Source organism: Lipophrys pholis (genome assembly GCF_963383615.2).
Source record: "Lipophrys pholis genome assembly, chromosome: 12".
NCBI classification, from domain to species: Eukaryota; Metazoa; Chordata; class Actinopteri; order Blenniiformes; family Blenniidae; genus Lipophrys; species Lipophrys pholis.
Genome location: NC_137641.1, coordinates 922,642 through 942,500, shown reverse-complemented (window position 1 = coordinate 942,500; position 19,859 = coordinate 922,642). Strand labels below are relative to the sequence as shown.

The 19,859-nt window shown below is 50.5% G+C and overlaps 1 protein-coding gene across 3 annotated transcripts in view; it reads left to right on the top strand.

The window, feature by feature from the left end:
- Positions 1-18,609, top strand: part of prrc1 (proline-rich coiled-coil 1) — a 20,782-nt gene extending 2,173 nt beyond the window's left edge. The window contains exons 2-10 of one of the 3 annotated variants that reach the window (XM_080477672.1): positions 1,067-1,134; positions 1,298-1,411; positions 8,543-8,932; positions 10,134-10,279; positions 11,080-11,182; positions 12,091-12,254; positions 13,723-13,826; positions 14,899-15,001; positions 15,890-18,609. In XM_080477672.1, coding sequence (XP_080333798.1) covers positions 1,067-1,134; positions 1,298-1,411; positions 8,543-8,932; positions 10,134-10,279; positions 11,080-11,182; positions 12,091-12,254; positions 13,723-13,826; positions 14,899-15,001; positions 15,890-16,099 — 1,402 coding nt within the window. In that variant the 3' untranslated portion in view covers positions 16,100-18,609. The remainder of the gene's footprint in view (positions 1-1,066; positions 1,135-1,297; positions 1,412-8,542; positions 8,933-10,133; positions 10,280-11,079; positions 11,183-12,090; positions 12,255-13,722; positions 13,827-14,898; positions 15,002-15,889) is intronic. The other 2 variants (XM_080477674.1, XM_080477673.1) reach the window with 2 other exon arrangements.
- The last annotated feature ends 1,250 nt before the right edge of the window (positions 18,610-19,859 follow it).

Here is a 19,859-nt window from a genome sequence, read left to right as displayed (position 1 = left end):
AGGAGCCCAGGCTGTCTCTCAGGGATCTTGTGTCATCATACAATGCACTTTTCCACCCCAATTTTTTTTTTTTTTTTTTAAATCAAAATGCCCATTAATACCTGTATCGTTTGTTTGATAATCCCAGATCTGACTACATCTGGTCACATTGAATAAGAAAAATCCTCAAGTCTTGTTTGACACCATCAGTTCACTGATAAGTCCTGCTGCTCCAGAAGCCTTTTAGAGATTGTTCACCAACTCAATAATAGCCCTGCTGTCTTTGAGCCTGTCTCCAGCAGGTGGTCCTCATTTAGTGACCAAGATGAAGCCGTCCTCTTGTTCATCTGACGTCCTTCTTTAGAGGCTCTTCCAGAAAGTGTTTGAGAAAATTGGCCCTTGTGTTACTAAAGTGGTGAACATCTCTGTCTCCTGGTGAGTTTCCCAATCCTTTCAAACATGCCATAGTGGAGCCATTACTGAACAGAGCAGGTTTAGATCCCACAGATCTCAGTAGTTTCAGACCTTGTTCTAAGCTCCGGTTCCGGTCTAAGATCCTTGAGAAGGTGGTCTGAACAGCTGACATGGTTCCTGGATCAAAGTAACGTCCGTGAGCCGTTTCAGTCCAGTTTCTGTGAACAACACTCTCCGGAAACGGCCTGACTGAAAGTGTCCAGCGTCCAGCGTCCAGCGTCCGTGATGTCTTCTGATTCTGGACAATGCTCTGTTCTAGTTCTCTTGGCTGCAATTAGTGCAAAACTCTGCAGAGAGAATTCTGAGCCGTACTAATAGGAGGACTCACATGTCCCCGGTTCTAAAAGAACTTCAATGGCTGAGAGTGTCCTATAGGATCACGTTTAAAGTTCTGGTCCGAGCCTTCAGAGCCTTGCATGGTCCGGCTCCTTCTTATATCAGCGATCTGATCCAGACCCTGCGTGGGCTCTGAGGTCTGTGGATCAGAACCTGCTGAAGGTTCCACGCTCTCATCTTCTCACTAGAGATGTGTTGTGAAGCACTTTGTGGCTTTTCTTCTGTGAAAGGTGGTGTATAAACAAACTTTCCTGAATCTCCGCCTCCCCGCCTTTAGACGCAAACAGAGACGGAGTTTATCCAGATGTCCAGTGAGGACAGAGTGTTCAGGAATCGTCCTTTGTGGTGAGTCGGAGCTGCTTTATGTGTGAATGAGCCCAAACGCAGAGAAATATCAGCCTTTTTTCAAATACTCGGGTACATGTAAACGTGGCCTGGATAAACAAGTGAGTCTTCATGTTGTCTCTCACTGACCTCTGACCTTTGACCTCTGACCTTTGACCTGCAGCTGAGAAGATGATGGAAGAAAGTGGGATTGAGACGACGCCTCCTGCCAGCCCAACTCCTCCTCCACCTGTGACGGAGGTGGCGGGCTCGGGGAGTGGCCCAGCGATCTCCATCGGTAAGGCACAACCTGACTCCGTCACATGACCCTGTCACTCGACTCCATCACCTGAGGCTGTCACTACAGGTGTAAATCACCAGCTTCATCACGATGTCGATATGTTTGGACGATGTTTTCACAAAGTCTGCCTCGGTCCCGTTTCGATTCAGTTAGATTGACAAGCCTGCGATGGATACGAGGTGATGTCATGAGCCCGTCTCACACAATCATTTACATTCAGATCAACTCACAAAAAACTACTGAAATGTGATTTGACTATTTTATTTCTAAGGTCTTTCAGGTATCAGGCATTAAATAAACAGTGTAAACATTATTCTAAGATCTCTTATATTTACAAGTGAAATAGCGATGACAGAGCTGGTTGCTGCAGTGCATCATGGGAGCTTCTGTTAGTCGTGTTTTAGATAATGTTGGGGTTCTATTAGGTTTGCAGAGTGTGTGTGGTTATGTTGTGTTTTTGTTCCGGAGTTCATGTAGTTCATTAATTCATCTAGTTTAGTTTGGTTTATTAGTTGTGGCTGGGTAACCAGGAGGGTTTTGTGTGGCGTCTCCTCCTGCCATGGGGTTCCTGTATGTGTCAAAATAAAAGCCTCTACTGTTCAGATGTCATAAAAAAGACTCGACCTCGAGTGTTTCTTCCGCGTTGCTCACTGACGTGGCATCAGACACGGTTACGATGGAGCTGCCGTGCACGTTCTGCGAAAGCGGTGGGAGTGCGCAGGAAATGGTGACACAGACGTGCTATGTGTATTTCAAAATAAAGGCGTGTCTTAAAGATGACGATGTGGATCGATGTAATTGTAAGTAAGTAAATTCTATTTTATTTATTTATTTTTTTTCCCTCCCTTGTCCTGTTCGGCAGCTTGGGCCAACAGTATGATGTGATCTAGAACCTTCGGAGTCAGAACAGTTTTTACTCTTGAACAGGAAGAGACCTGGAGTCTCCTCCTGTTCCTGCCTTTATTAGAAGTTGGTATGGGGGGGGGGGGGGGGGGGGAACGCTCAAAGAGAGAGAGAAGAGAAGAGAGGAGGGAGAAGAGAAGTTGGGGGGGGGGGGGGATAACATACAATATTCTTGTTGTGCTACATATATTATTTGCAGTAATCACATTGATCCAAATACTTTACAACTGTTATTAGATTAACCAGCCTGAGCAGCTCTATCTAGACAGTAACATGATTTTCTAGATTAACCAGCCTGAGCAGCTCTATCTAGACAGTGACATGATTTTCTGGATTAACCAGCCTGAGCAGCTCTATCTAGACAGTGACATGATTTTCTGGATTAACCAGCCTGAGCAGCTCTATCTAGACAGTGACATGATTTTCTAGATTAACCAGCCTGAGCAGCTCTATCTAGACAGTGACATGATTTTCTAGATTAACCAGCCTGAGCAGCTCTATCTAGACAGTGACATGATTTTCTAGATTAACCAGCCTGAGCAGCTCTATCTAGACAGTGACATGATTTTCTGGATTAACCAGCCCGAGCAGCTCTATCTAGACAGTGACATGATTTTCTGGATTAACCAGCCTGAGCAGCTCTATCTAGACAGTGACATGATTTTCTGGATTAACCAGCCTGAGCAGCTCTATCCAGACAGTAACATGATTTTCTAGATTAACCAGCCTGAGCAGCTCTATCTAGACAGTAACATGATTTTCTAGATTAACCAGCCTGAGCAGCTCTATCTAGACAGTAACATGATTTTCTAGATTAACCAGCCTGAGCAGCTCTATCTAGACAGTAGCATGATTTTCTAGATTAACCAGCCTGCGCAGCTCTATCTAGACAGTGGCATGATTTTCTAGATTAAACCAGCCTGAGCAGCTCTATCTAGACAGTAACATGATTTTCTGGATTAACCAGCCTGAGCAGCTCTATCTAGACAGGAACATGATTTTCTAGATTAACCAGCCTGAGCAGCTCTATCTAGACAGTAAGATGATTTTCTAGATAAACCAGCCTGAGCAGCTCTATCTAGACAGGAACATGATTTTCTAGATTAACCAGCCTGAGCAGCTCTATCTAGACAGTAAGATGATTTTCTAGATAAACCAGCCTGAGCAGCTCTATCTAGACAGGAACGTGAAGCAGGAACATGAATTAACAAAGAAGCAACAACAAAAGAGGAACATGATTTTGAGAGTTTGAACAAATGATGACAGAGAACAAGCAACTTCAGAATGTGTGTCTGTCTGTGTCTGTTGTGGGGGGACCCGTAGCGACACCCCGGGGCCCGAGGCCATCGGGCCCGGACAGCGCCACCCCGGCAGCCGGCGGCCGGCAGCCCCCCAGACCCGGGGAGGCCCCAGCAAACCACCCCAGAGAGCCACGCCCCCGCCCAAAAAGCACCCGACGGAGAATGCAGAGAGGAATCCCCCCCAGGCAAGAGGAGCCCATGGGAGAAGGATAAAGGGCACAGGGCCCCAACCCAAGCCGCCAAGCCCGGAGCAGGGCCGCCGGGCCGAGCGGGCCGAGAGCCCCCCCAACTCCGGCGGCGAGGCACGCCGCACCCCCGGGAAATTTTATTTCTAAAGCGCTTTTCACAGACACGGAGTCACAAAGTTCTTCACAGTAAAAACAGATAAGAGAAAAAAACATCTTAAAAACACAACAAATGCCGAGAGTCAGCAGCAGCGTGGGACGACTGGACTGCTTTGGCAAACAAATGTGTTTTTAGGCACTTTTTAAAGATGTCCCCTGAGTCCAGAACTTTTTAAAGATGTCCCCTGAGTCCAGAGAGCGCAGGTCCAGTAGGAGTTCATTCCAAAGTCGGGGCGCAGCAGCTCTGAATGATCGTCTCCCCGGGTTTTAAAGCAGGTACGTGGAACCTTTAACAGGTTCTGCCCAGATGATCTCAAGCTCCGAGTGGAGATGTAGGGCTTCATGAGGTCAGCAGTGTAAGGAGGAGCTGGACCATGTAGGGCTTTATGAGGTCAGCAGTGTAAGGAGGAGCTGGACCATGTAGGGCTTTATGAGGTCAGCAATGTAAGGAGGAGCTGGACCATGTAGGGCTTTATGAGGTCAGCAATGTAAGGAGGAGCTGGACCATGTAGGGCTTTATGAGGTCAGCAGTGTAAGGAGGAGCTGGACCATGTAGGGCTTTATGAGGTCAGCAGTGTAAGGAGGAGCTGGACCATGTAGGGCTTTATGAGGTCAGCAGTGTAAGGAGGAGCTGGACCATGTAGGGCTTCATGAGGTCAGCAATGTAAGGAGGAACTGGACCATGTAGGGCTGAAGCGTTAGCACCAAGAAGCTCAGCAGGGAGCCAGTGAAGAGACCTTTACACTGGGGGAAGATGGTTCCTCCTGGTGGTGCTGGTCTAAAGTCTGGAGGCTGAGTTCTGGACTAACTGGAACCGAGCAGCTCTTCTTTGTTGAGGCTGTGAAGAGACTGTTGCAGTCGTCCAGGCGTGAGGACACAATACATGGATGATCATTTGGAGGTCTTCTCTGGACATCATGGACCTGAGCTTGGTGACGTTAGGGAACTGAAAGAAGCAGGTCTTTACCAGCTGTCTCCAGTGATGATCCAGGGACATGGACTGGTCAAAGATCAGCCCTAAGTTCCTCAGCTTTGTTTTGGCTGAAAGGCTCAGTTCACCCAGGTTCTGTTTGGTAGAGGGGGGACCACTATCTGGGGACATAATAAGTATCTCAGTTGGAGACTATTTCCACTGAACCACTGCTTGACTTGTGTGAGACAGCTGATTAAGGAGCTCAGTTTGTGGACCTCGGAGCTCTTAAAGGAACAGTCCAACTGAAGACCATCTGGTGGTAGGACACGTCCCTGAACTGCTGGACTATCTGACCCAGAGGAAGAACATAGAACAAGAACAGGAGACGCCCCAAAACAGAACCTTGGGACACACCGTACAGCAGACTGCTGGACTCGGACATTATATGGTGGACAGACACTCTGAAGGTTCTACCTCTCAGGTATGAGGAGAACCATTGGAGCACTGGACCCGACATTCCAATCTGGTCACAGAACCTGTTTATCAGGATCAGGTGGTGGACTGTGTCTCAGGCTGAGGAGACGTCCAATAGGACCAACACCGTGCATGTCCCTGAGTCTGCAGACGTCATGATGTCCCTGGACACTTTCAACAGAGCAGTCTCTGTAGAGCGGTGTTTACCACACCCTCTGTAGAGCAGAGTTTACCAAACCCTCTGTAGAGCGGTGTTTATCAAACCCTCTGTAGAGCCGTGTTTACCAAACCCTCTGTAGAGCGGTGTTTACCAAACCCTCTGTAGAGCCGTGTTTGCCAAACCCTCTGTAGACCGGTGTTTACCAAACCCTCTGTAGAGCGGTGTTTACCAAACCCTCTGTAGAGCCGTGTTTGCCAAACCCTCTGTAGAGCCCTGTTTGCCAAACCCTCTGTAGAGCGGTGTTTACCAAACCCTCTGTAGAGCGGTGTTTACCAAACCCTCTGTAGAGCCGTGTTTACCAAACCCTCTGTAGAGCGGCGTTTACCAAACCCTCTGAAGTGCGGTGTTTACCAAACCCTCTGTAGAGCCGTGTTTACCAAACCCTCTGTAGAGCGGTGTTTACCAGACCCTCTGTAGAGCGGTGTTTACCAAACCCTGATTGAAACACATCAGAGATGTTAGGAGACTCCAGACATGAGGACAGTTACAATGAAACCACTTTGTCCAGCAGTTTGTCCAAAAAGGACGTTTAGAAATGGTCCTGAAGTTCCTGAGGTCTGATTGGTCCAGATTGGGTTTTTAACTTTCGGTTCCACAATAGCGAGTCTGAACAGATTAGGAAACCTGCCTGAAGAGAGCGACAGATTAAAAACCCTGGTCCATGGTCCTGTTGGGTCAAAGGTATTCACAAAGAGCTTAGATGGCAGTGGGTCTTCAGAACCGGAGGACGGTTTCATTTTAGCCACCAGAGCAGAGACGTCTTCAAGACCCACAGGATTAACAGAGGACCACAGTTGGGAGGAGGTTCAGGTGGAGATGGGCTACATAAAGAAAGGTGGGGTTTTAAGCTTTATGTCCCGGAGCTTATTGATAAAAAAGTTTAAAAAGTCTTTGCTGTCTTCCTGACAGAGGACAGGGATAGACATAGTAGCAGGGGACACTATGGAGTCCATCGTGTCAAACAGCACTTTAGGATTTCTTTTGTTGGACACAATCAGTTGAGAGAAATACTTAGTTCTTGCCTCCTGGATTGTTTTGTTTAGGGAAGACACCAGATCCCTGAGATGTCCTCTATGGACTTCCAGCTTGGTAGAGTTCCAACAGGATCTTTTCAGATTCCTGATATTGTCGTCAATCCAGGGGCAGGACAGATTTCGAGAGACATTATTGTGTTTTAGCAGCGCCACCTGGTGGAGAATAGAACCACAATGTGAATTAAAACAGTGCATCAGGTCATTAACATCAGCACAGTGGTTCAAAGCACGAGGATGAAACCCAGCAGGACATGTCTCAGCTGCAGACTCTGTAATGATCCTCCTGTCTGTCCTTGTAGGACCAGGCCTGGGCTCTGGAGGGACAGTCAGGTCAACAAACACACAGCTCTGATCACTAAGGTGGACATCCTCTAACATTTCAACATGGAGGCCAAGTGAAGACACCAGGTCCAGGGTGTGTCCCTTGCTGTGGGCGGGGCCTGATACATGTTGTTTAAAGTTCAAAGAGTTCATGGATAAGAGTTCTACTGCTGGGCTGGACAAGTCATCATCGATCTGCAGGTTCAAATCCCCCAGAAATAAAACTCTTTGTAGTTTTATTGTGGACGTCAAAAAGACATTAAAATCCATTAAGAAAGCCCCAGCAGGACCAGCAGGACCAGCAGGACCAGCAGGACCAGGAGGACCAGGAGGACGGTAGATCAGACAGCAATAAAACATGTTTGAGGAGACACTTTCATCATTTGAAGCTCAAAAGAGGAGAAGCTGTCAATGTCCCTCATTCTGCATGTGTAACTGTCCCGGTACACAGCAGCAAGACCCCCCGTTTGGGGGGTCTTGACCACCGTTTGGGGGGTCTTGCTGCTGTGCTCGGGCAAACCGAGAGCTGCACATCCTGCAGGGCGCAGCTCCTTCAGGTGGATCAACCCTCCATGTCTCTGCCACGTCTCAGTGACAAACAGAAAGTCCACTTTTTCTCAGCTGAACAACTCGTTTAGCCAGAAAGATTTCTTTGCTATGGAAGGAGCGTTCAGGAGTCCAATCCCACTGGAGGACGAGGACATCGTTGTGTTTGTACCAGCTGAGCGCAGTGGGATTGGCCTCAACCATCTTCCACGGTCACGTGACTCCCAGCTGGACCGGCACGTCGGCCTGTTGGTCCAGGTAAACATGGAGCTGGATAATCCCCATGGTCTGGCGGCTCGGCTACAGGACTGCAGCGCTGGACTGTCAGAGGACAGTGGAGGGGACATGTTTCCAAACACGTCCCGCTGGAGAGGGACCGGACGCAGCCACCTGTAGAAGCCACCAGCAGTCCACGCGGTGCTCTTGGTCTTCACCTGGACCTCGGTCCTGCAGCCTCTTCTGCTCGTCCTCTTTTTAGGACTTCCTGGGAGACGGTGGTGGAAAAGTGTCTTTGTCGCCCCCCCAGTCCTCAAACAGACGCTCCATTGCTCAATGGACCTTTATGTTGAACAGAGAGTCACGGTCGGAGGTTCAGACAGCGTGGGCACCATCACCGAGCATTAAGGGTGGATGTCCTCAGAACTCAGGACAAAGAATAGAAATAGTCTGCAGACGAGCAGCAGCACACACACACACACACACACACACACACACACACACACACACACACACACACACACAGAAGCCATCTTGTAGCATCATTAATAAATGAATCGATGTATTGTTACACCTCTACCTGTCACCCGACTCCATCACCTCACCCCAACTCCATCACTCGACCCTGGCTCCCATCACCTGACCCCGTCACTTGACCCTGACTTCATCTTCCTCCAAACACTCCCAGGGCAGAAGAGTTTCCATGTTTGATCAGTTTGACGGCTCATCAGCTTCATTGATCTCCTGGTAAACAGAAGCAACTGAGAGACGAACGACCATGTAGAGCAGCAACTTCCTGCTGCTTTATCATCAACAGTCTGCAGGAACCAACCAGAAGGTCTTTCCTCTGTTTCAGGTCTGTCCAGCTCCGTACCCCCTCTGGTGGCCCCCCCTCCCCTCTCCTCACCCTTCACCAGCAGCTCCACCTTACCTCCCCCCCTGGTGGCCCCCCCTCCCCTCTCCTCACCCTTCACCAGCAGCTCCACCTTACCTCCCCCCCTGGTGGCCCCCTCTCCCCTCCCCTCACCTTTCACCAGCAGCTCCCCCTATCCTCCCCCGGTCACCCCCCAACCGCCCCTCCAGGTTTCCTCCGTCGGGGCGGCTGCTGGCCTGTCGGCCCCCCCCTCTGGCCCACCCGTGTCCAGCTTCTCCATGAGTGCGGGTTACGACATCACGCGGGGCCACGCCGGGCGGACCCCCCAGACTCCTCTGATGCCCACCTTCTCCAGCCCTGCAGGTTCTCCAGGTGAGATCCAGGTTCTGTTTTCTAGAACCTTTCCGAACCTTCCAGAACCCTGTTGAACAGGGGTGGGAAATCCTGGTCCTCGAGGGCCGCAGCCCTGCATGTTTTCCATGTGTCCCGCTCAAACACACCTGAGTTCTTATGCTGAGGCTCTGCAGAACGTGGATCGTTCCCATGGCCAGTGGCTGCTGTCGGCTGGATTGATGTGAGGACACATTGAAACCGTGCAGGACTGCGGCCCTCAAGGACTAGGAATGCCCACCCCTGCTCTAGAACCTCCAGAACCTTTCAGAACCCCTCCCTACAGCCCTGCAGGTTCTCCAGAGAGAAGCTCTTTGTTCCACTGGAGCTGTTTGGTTGATTCAACTCGTCGTCTTGTCAGAAGTCTTCAGCCCTAAGAGAGCTCCTCGTGTGGAAAGCCACTTAAAGTAGTGAGGAGGACCTTTAAGAAGCTGAAGAGTGTCAGTCTGACCGTTAGGGTTCTCTCACAGCCCCACATTGGTGGAACATCACCGCTGCGTCCACCATTAATATCAAATACATGAAGTGGTCAAACTAACAAGCATGGACAGAAAAGAGAACAATAATCAACTCAATGTAATAATCAGCATGTGAACCAGGTGAGTTCAGTCATTTTTAAGGTGTGTACAAATTAAATACGTTCATAAACTAGACATATAATAATCTTCATGATGACACATTTTTAATATTTGATGGGTAGATTTGACTCTCTATTCATCACTAGGAGCACAGAGCGCTTTGTATCTGTCTTCCTTTCTCTAACAACCAATCAGCTTTCAGCAGACTGCATCATACAGAGCAACGGGGTCGACCCCTCCTCCTCACGCAGAGAAAAGTTGCTGTCAACTCCTTGCTAAGAGTTGCTCTTAGAAACTTCCTGGAGCACTTTGAAGCTGAGATTCCTTGATGAGAATCTTCAGGCTGAGATAGGAGCTCTGAGAGGCTCTCAGATGCTTTGTGAAGGATTTGGGGAACTTCAGGTTGAAATGAGGAAATGAGAGGCGATGTTCTGGTTCTGGTGTGTTGCTTTATTCTCTGGGCAGAACCTCTCCTGGATGGGAAGGAGAGGTTCAACTTTCTTCTGCTGGAGGAACTTTAAATATGTCAAACTTCATGCTTCATGACGTCTGTCTGTCTGTCTGTCTGTCTGTCTGTCTGTCTGTCTGTCTGTCTGTCTGTCCAGGGGTTCTGACCCCCCCCATGGTGCAGCAGCCGGCCATGACAGGAGGACTGGACGCAGCATCTCCCATCACGTTCCCCGAAGAACACGAAGATCCCAGAGTGGCCGCTGATGGAAACACAGCTGGAAGCATCTGGGGCTTCTTCAAGGTACGGTCAGGGAACGGTAAAAAAAACATGGTGAGGGAACGGTAAAAGACCACGATGAGGGAACATGATGAGGGAATGGTTAAAGAACATGGTGAGGGAACGGTAAAAGACCACGATGAGGGAACATGGTGAGTGAACGGTAAAAGAATATGGTGAGGAAATATGGTGAGGGAATGGTTAAAGAACACGGTGAGGGAACGGTGAGGGAACACTGTGAGGGAATGGTTAAAGAACACGGTGAGGGAACGGTGAGGGAATGGTTAAAGAACACGGTGAGGGAACGGTGAGGGAATGGTTAAAGAACACGGTGAGGGAACGGTAAAGGAACACTGTGAGGGAATGGTTAAAGAACACGGTGAGGGAACGGTAAAGGAACTCGGTGAGGGAATGGTTAAAGAACACGATGAGGGAACGGTAAAGGAACTCGGTGAGGGAATGGTGAGGGAATGGTTAAAGAACACGGTGAGGGAACGGTAAAGGAACACGGTGAGGGAACGGTAAAGGAACACGGTGAGGGAACGGTAAAGGAACACGGTGAGGGAATGGTTAAAGAACACGGTGAGGGAACGGTAAAGGAACTCGGTGAGGGAACGGTTAACGAACACGGTGAGGGAACAGTAAAGGAACACGGTGAGGGAACATGGTGAGGGAACGGTAAAGGAACACGGTGAGGGAACAGGGTGAGGGGTTCTGTTGATGAAGGCTGAAGGTTTAGTTGAATATTCTGGTAGGACTGGAGGTTCTGGTCCTGGTAGGACTGGAGGTTCTGGTTCTGGTCTGAGCTCCTTTCGCCCCTCCAGGGAGTAGCTGGAACCTCGGTGGTGAAAACGGTTCTGGACAAAACCAAACACTCTGTGGAGTCGATGATCACAACCCTGGACCCGGGGATGGTTCCCTACATCAGTGAGTGATGCTGCTCGTGCTCCTCCTCCTCCTCCTCCTCCTCCTCCTCCTCCTCCTCTGACCTCGTCCTCCTCCTCTGACCTCCTCCTCCTCCTCCTGCTCTGACCTCCTCCTCGTCCTCCTCCTCCTCGTCCTCCTCCTCCTCGTCCTCCTCCTCTGACCTCCTCCTCCTCTGACCTCCTCCTCCTCCTCCTCCTGCTCTGACCTCCTCCTCTGACCTCCTCGTCCTCCTCCTCCTCTGACCTCCTCCTCCTCCTCCTCCTCGTCCTCCTCGTCCTCTGACCTCCTCGTCCTCCTCCTCCTGCTCTGACCTCCTCCTCGTCCTCGTCCTCGTCCTCCTCCTCCTCTGACCTCCTCCTCCTCCTCCTCCTCGTCCTCCTCCTCCTCCTCGTCCTCCTCCTCCTCCTCCTCCTCCTGCTCTGACCTCCTCCTCGTCCTCCTCCTCTGACCTCCCCGTCCTCGTCCTCCTCCTCCTCCTCCTCTGACCTCCTCGTCCTCGTCCTCCTCCTCCTCCTCTGACCTCCTCCTCGTCCTCCTCCTCCTCCCCCTCTGACCTCCTCCTCCTCCTCGTCCTCCTCCTCTGACGTCCTCGTCCTCCTCCTCTGACCTCCTCGTCCTCGTCCTCGTCCTCCTCCTCCTCCTCCTCCTCCTCCTGCTCTGACCTCCTCCTCGTCCTCCTCCTCCTCCTCCTCGTCCTCCTCCTCTGACCTCCTCGTCCTCGTCCTTGTCCTCCTCCTCCTCCTCTGACCTCCTCGTCCTCGTCCTCGTCCTCCTCCTCCTCCTCTGACCTCCTCCTCGTCCTCCTCCTCCTCGTCCTCCTCCTCTGACCTCCTCGTCCTCGTCCTCGTCCTCCTCCTCCTCCTCCTCCTCCTCCTCCTCCTCCTCTGACCTCCTCCTCCTCCCTGCAGAGTCAGGGGGAGACATTGATATCGTGGTGACGTCAGAGAAGGAGTCGAGCGTCGACGCCGTGCGAGACGCCTTCCAGGAAGTGTTTGGGATGGCCATGGTGAGCGGAGAGCCCGGTCAGTCCAACATCGCCCCGCAGCCGGTCGGCTACGCAGCGGGGGTGAAGGTCAGTGTCCTTGCTGGGGGGAGGGGAAGGGGAGGGGGCCAGCGGTCATAGGGCGCCGCAACTGAACGTGCTGTATCACCTCCAGCCTCAGGAACGTTTCTGTGAAAACACCAAAGAGTTTAACTTTTATTTATTTCACCAGGAACACACACACACACACACACACACACACACACACACACACACACACACACACACACACACACACACACACACACACACACACACACACACACACACACACACACACACACACACCATACAGATGGTTAATGTAGTTTACGGCTCCATTCATTTGAAGACAGTTGTGTTCATTTCCTCCCTGTGGGCTCTCCACCTGCCTGTGGGCTCTCCACCTTCCTGTGGGCTCTCCTCCTTCCTGTGGGCTCTCCACCTGCAGGAAGGTTCTTAATGGGTCAATGTGATCTGGGTGACGGTGCTCAGACTGACACCACCATCACCCGGAGACGGAGAAGAGGGAGGAGATGGATGGATGTGTTCATTTCTAAGCGTTACTAGAGTAACTACAACAGTTACTCTATTACATGTCATAATCAGGCAGTGGTGGCTCAGCATTACCAGAGTATTTACTACAGTTACTCTAGTAGTAACTGAAGGTCTCCTCTGGACCAATCAGAGCAGCTTCCATCCAGTCCTCTTGCTTCTTTGGCCACCAGGCTGCTGTGGTATACAGTGATACATCAGCACTATTAAACCCTCCAGGGAACACTTTGAGGGAACACTTTGAGGGAGCACGGTGAGGGAACACATTGAGGGAGCACAGTGAGGAAACACATTGAGGGAGCACGGTGAGGAAACACATTGAGGGAGCACGGTGAGGGAACACATTGAGGGAGCACGGTGAGGGAACACATTGAGGGAGCACGGTGAGGAAACACATTGAGGGAGCACGGTGAGGGAACACATTGAGGGAGCACGGTGAGGGAACACATTGAGGGAGCACGGTGAGGGAACACATTGAGGGAGCACGGTGAGGGAACACATTGAGGGAGCACGGTGAGGAAACACATTGAGGGAGCACGGTGAGGGAACACATTGAGGGAGCACGGTGAGGGAACACATTGAGGGAACACATTGAGGGAGCACGGTGAGGAAACACATTGAGGGAGCACGGTGAGGGAACACATTGAGGGAGCACGGTGAGGGAACACATTGAGGGAACACTTTGAGGGAGCACGGTGAGGGAACACTTTGAGGGAGCACATTGAGGGAGCACATTGAGGGAACACATTGAGGGAGCACGGTGAGGGAACACATTGAGGGAACACATTGAGGGAGCACGGTGAGGGAACACATTGAGGGAACACGGTGAGGGAACACATTGAGGGAACACGGTGAGGGAACAAATAACACAACCACTTCTCACATATGTAAAACAAGCCTTGTATATTATTTAATTCTTTGGGTGTGTGTGTGTGTGTGTGTGTGTGTGTGTGTGTCCACACAGGGGGCTCAGGAGCGTATCGACAGCCTGCGTCGAGCCGGTGTGATCCATGAGAAACAGCCGGTCGTCTCATTGGAAAACTTCATCACTGAACTTTTTCCTGATAAGTAAGAAAGTCCTGAAGCTTTCTGACACAGCTGTGTTCTCCTCATGGTTCCTCCTCCTCATTGTTCCCCCTCCTCATTGTTCCTCCTCCTCATGGTTCCTCCTCCTCATGGTTCCTCCTCCTCATTGTTCCCCCTCCTCATGGTTCCTCATCATGGTTCCCCCTCCTCATGGTTCCTCATCATGGTTCCCCCTCCTCATGGTTCCTCCTCCTCATTGTTCCCCCTCCTCATGGTTCCTCGTCATGGTTCCTCGTTCTCATGATTCCTTGTCATTGTTCCTTCATGACAGTGATTGGTGACATAGCGAACATGACAGTGATTTGTGACATAGTGAACATGACAGTGACCGGTGAGAGTGAACATGACAGTGACCGGTGACATAGTGAACATGACAGTGACCGGTGAGAGTGAACATGACAGTGACCGGTGACATAGTGAACATGACAGTGACCGGTGAGAGTGAACATGACAGTGACCGGTGACATAGTGAACATGACAGTGACCGGTGAGAGTGAACATGACAGTGACCGGTGACAGAGTGAACATGACAGTGACCGGTGAGAGTGAACATGACAGTGACCGGTGACAGAGTGAGCACTGACATAGTGATTGGTGACACAGTGAACATGACAATGATTGGTGACATAGTGAACATGACAGTGATTGGTGACATAGTGAACATGACAGTGACCGGTGACATAGTGAACATGACAGTGATTGGTGACATAGTGAACATGACAGTGATTGGTGACATAGTGAACATGACAGTGACCGGTGACATAGTGAACATGACAGTGATTGGTGACATAGTGAACATGACAGTGATTGGTGACAGAGTGAACATGACAGTGATTGGTGACAGAGTGAGCACTGACATAGTGATTGGTGACACAGTGAACATGACAGTGATTGGTGACATAGTGAACATGACAGTGATTGGTGACATAGTGAACATGACAGTGATTGGTGACATAGTGAACATGACAGTGATTGGTGACAGAGTGAACATGACAGTGACCGGTGACTTAGCGAACATGACAGTGATCGAGTGAACGGTGTTTCTCTTGTTCAGGTGGTTCGATATCGGCTGTCTGGTCCTGGAGGACCCAGGTCACAACATCCACATCCAGGTCTTCACTCAGGCCACGCCCCTTCCCTTGGACCTGATCCATCAGGTACCAAGTCCACAACACTTCCCTTTGCAGTCCTCCATCAGACCAGGTCAACTGACGTCCTGATCCGTGTCTAACCCAAACCATGACCCCCTGACTATGACCCTGACCCCCAGACCTTGACTCCTGACCCCCTGACCCAAACCTTGACCAATGACCCTGGCCAAAACCTTGACCCCTGACCCAAACCTTCGCCCCTGACCCCCAGACCTTGACCCAACCTTAACCCCTGACCAAAACCTTGACCAATGACCCTGGCCAAAACCTTGACCCCTGACCCAAACCTTCGCCACTGACCCCCAGACCTTGACCCAACCTTAACCCCTGACCAAAACCTTGACCAATGACCCTGGCCCAAATTTTAACCCCTGACCCCCAGACCTTGACCCACGACCCTGTCCCAAACCTTGACCCCTGACCCAAACCTTGACCCCTTACCCCAGACCATGGACCTGACTACCAGACCTTGACCCAAACCTTGACCCTTGACCCCTGACCCTCTGACGTTTCCAAACACATGGGGCATTAAAATCAAACTTGAAGGATTCGGCCACTGTTCAGCCTTCAGCTGAACATTTATGAGGGCAACATCCAACATGGACTCTCTGTCCTGCTGCTGCTTCCTCCCTCAGAGATTCTGACTGGTAGGATGTTGGCAAGTGTTGATTGGCTGTAGCAACTGTCTATCATGGCGATGAGGCTCAAAGTTCATACGCTACTAGCGGTTAGCGGCTGAAAGAAAGTCACTCGTATGCTGAGAATATAGTCAGGTCATTTATGAATCACATGGTTCAACATGGACCATCTGATAGTCCTGGTCCTGGTGAACCATCTGATAGTCCTGGTGGACCACACTCATGTCCATTCCTTTGTGTTTGTGTGACCCTCCAGGCCCAGACCCTCACCCCATCTGACTACAGCCTGCGCTGGTCTGGACTTGTGGTCACGGTGGGCGAGGTTCTGGAGCGCAGCAGGCCCCAAATCAACCGGTCCGACTGGCACCAGGCGGTGACGGGAACCAGCCAGAGGAACATGGTCCACAGTGCTGCTATGGCCCTGGCAGGACTCTACAAGCAGCAACTTCCCCCCCGGACTCTGTGAGAGCCTCCAGTCAGCTGGACTGGCTGGGACCAGCAGGGATCAGGAGGAACCAGCTGGGGCCGGCTTGGACCAGAAGGGACCAGCTGGAACAAGCTGGGACCAGCTGGTGGGTCAGAGGGTTCACCTCCGCCGCCCATCCAGACCTCCGTCCTGCAGCTACTTCAAACCAAACTTGTGTTTTTAGTGTGAAGAAGGTTTGAGTTGATTGATCGGTGATCAATACTGACCAGGAGCTCGTCCTTCTGCTCTCTGATGAAGAACATGAAGATGATGATGAAGATGGAAAACATGTTCGTTTTCCCCCTTGGCTTGGTTGCTGTGCTCTGCTAGCTTTAGCTCTTTTACCTTCAGCTCAGTTAGCTTTAGCTCTGTTAGCTTCAGCTCAGTTAGCTTTAGCTCAGATAGCATCAGCTCTGTTAGCTTTAGCTCACTTAGCATTAGCTCAGTTAGCATTAACACATCACCTGTTGACTCCATTAGCCCACCTGCTAACCCCCGTTAGCCCCCTCTAACGCCCCATTAGCCCACCTGCCAACCCCCGTTAGCCCACCTGCTAACCCCCGTTAGACCCCTCTAACGCCCCATTAGCCCACCTGCCAACCCCCGTTAGCCCCCTCTAACGCCCCATTAGCCCACCTGCCAACCCCCGTTAGCCCACCTGCTAACCCCCGTTAGACCCCTCTAACGCCCCATTAGCCCACCTGCTAACCCCCGTTAGACCCCTCTAACGCCCCATTAGCCCACCTGCCAACCCCCGTTAGCCCCCTCTAACGCCCCATTAGCCCACCTGCCAACCCCCGTTAGCCCCCTCTAACGCCCCATTAGCCCACCTGCCAACCCCCGTTAGCCCACCTGCTAACCCCCGTTAGCCCCCTCTAACGCCCCATTAGCCCACCTGCTAACCCCCGTTAGCCCCCTCTAACGCCCCATTAGCCCACCTGCTAACCCCCGTTAGCCCCCTCTAATGCCCCATTAGCCCACCTGCCAACCCCCGTTAGCCCACCTGCTAACCCCCGTTAGACCCCTCTAACGCCCCATTAGCCCACCTGCTAACCCCCGTTAGCCCCCTCTAATGCCCCATTAGCCCACCTGCTAACCCCCGTTAGCCCCCTCTAACGCCCCATTAGCCCACCTGCTAACCCCCGTTAGCCCCCTCTAATGCCCCATTAGCACCTGAGGTAAATTCGGTGTAGAAGAGAAAGAGAATAACTTGGCTGATACTTCTTGCTTGCATAAAAACGATTTCATATGAAATGGATAGTATCAGAATCACAGCCCATATCTGCAGAGCGCTGCAGGATCAGCCAGCCAGAAATGCTTCTCCCATGCCTTTTCCTTTGAATAAAAATGTTTAGTATCGAATCGGGTGGCATCAAAAAAATATATCACGGACTGATGGCATGAGTCTGTTAAAGAGAAACTGGTCCCAGCATGTTTCTCTACCAGACCAATGGGTCTCAGCTCCTTATATCCGTCCAGAAGGAACATGCACACAATTCGCATAATATAATAAACAATGCCGATAACATACGATCTGACTTCACTTAAGCCTCTGGGCATCCTGGCAGGACGCGTTGTGACTTAGTGATCTGCCTGGGCTTCCTGCAGCCAGCCATCATCACACACAAAAGTAGCCCAAGAAAATATGAAAATATATGAAGAAAAGAATATGAAAATTCCAATCACACCCTTTAACCCCCCATTAGCCCCCCTGCTACCCCCCCCATTAGGCCCCTCTAACCCCGTTAGCCTTGGGGACTGGTTTTCAGTTGACTCTGTTCCTCTGCTCCTCCTCTGGATTCACCACCTCACGGATACTTTCACTTCTTCATAACAACTTAACAGGTTTATGGGAACTTTTTAAACGTCAATGTCGGCGAACTGCCGAAAAAGCTGGCTGATGTCACAGCTCAACTTTCTTCTTGTTCTTATGGGTTCTTATGGGAGTCTGCAGGGTCCTTTCTCTCCGGACCGTAAATGTTTGAGTCCACCCACAGTCCTAAACGTTGGCTCCTCTCCGCAGTCAGTGGTTATAGATCGTTTGCACTGACGTCCCGAATTTGCCATGATCCTCTCTGATCCGCTAGTGTCCGCCTTGTTTTATGACAATTTTTATTTACAACACGGCGGTAACCGTTGAGGAAGGCACACAGTGGGAGTTATGTGCTCAGTGGTCGGGTGTTCTAACAATTCTGCTCACAACAGTGTCTCATTTTTTTGTTTACCGACGGTTAAACAGTGTGAACGGCCAAAAGTTGAAGAATTAACTCGCAGACGTTAAAGACAGCGGCTCGCAAATCTGCACAGATCTGACATGAAACCTACAAGCTACAAATACACACCAGTATGTGAAGGGGAGGTTTTCTTTGTCCATTACTACCCTGACATGTGTTTTGATGTCAATTTCATCATGAGTTTCTGTACAGGCACCATGTCTTTATGATTGTAATACTACGTCAGGCTCAACTGTTCTGAAAAGAAATTGCTAAGAAAATAAAGTCACATTTACTTACCCTGGCCAATATATTTCTTTGTTTGAGAGTCTCTTTCACTGCAGTATTCCTCACCCATCCTGACACAAACAAGTGGTATGAGGAGAGGCTTTTGTACGCCTTCATCTGTCTCCCCGTTACAAAACTTGCAGTGAGTCCCAAGTAGTCCACGATGTCCGTGTAGTTTACACTCGGCCACTCGGCCACACGCCTACATCGTCCATCAGCCAGATTTTTGAAAATTTGTTGGGGCTCTCTAAAATATTGGCAAAATTGTGTGTTTTTTTACCATGCTTATCCTGTTTGTTTTTTTCTTTGTATTGTCATGATCATGTGTAACATTAAGTTATTTTTAATGTGTGATTTTCGCTTGAGGGTGACCCATTGCGAGTTCACTTTAATTAAGAGCCAGCCTGCATCACAGACTGATATTCTGGAGCAGCGAACACTTCCTGTCCCTCAAGGCCACCCATGTGCCGGGGATACTGAACTGTGGAGCAGATCTCCTGTCCAGGGGAAACTTCCTGTATGCAGAATGGAGACTTCACCCAGATGTAGTGGACGCACTGCCTCACCAGTGGCCGCATGTCTTCCTGTACGCATTCCCCCCAATAGCTTTGATTTCGCCGACCCTCGCCAGGTTGAGGGCGGAGGGTCTCACAATGATCCTCATAGCCTCTCGCTGGCCAGCAAAGCACTGGTTGGCAGAAATAGCCCAGCTCCTTTACCAGGAGCCATTACCTCTGCCAATACGCAGGGACCTGTTGTCACAGGGGAGGGGAGAGATATTTCATCCCCATCCAGAGAGGCTGGCCCTGTGGGCTTGGCCTATGAGTGGTTCAACCTGAGGACTGTGGGTCTTCCTTGGAATGTAGTTGACATCATCCAGAATGCTCAGGCTCCTTCAACGAGGACCCTGTATAAGAGCAAATGGTCAATTTTTGAAAAATGGTGCTCAGAGGTACGACAAATAAGATAAGAGATCCTTTATTTATCTCGCATGTGGAGAAATTTGCAGTGGTACAACAGGATAGTAAAGAGAAAGAAGTACATAGCAGGAACTAAAAAAAGCTGATAAAAATACAATATAATAGAAAAATATGCACACGGGGCCTATAAGTGTGGACATGTACAGAATATGGGGGTGGATGTATTTTACATAGTAAATCCGTTCTTATAGATTATTATAGTTATAGCACCACTTCTTGCCCAGTTGCAGTGGAGTGATATTGTCCGGTGGTGGTGTGCAGTGGTCTCCTGGGAGCAGG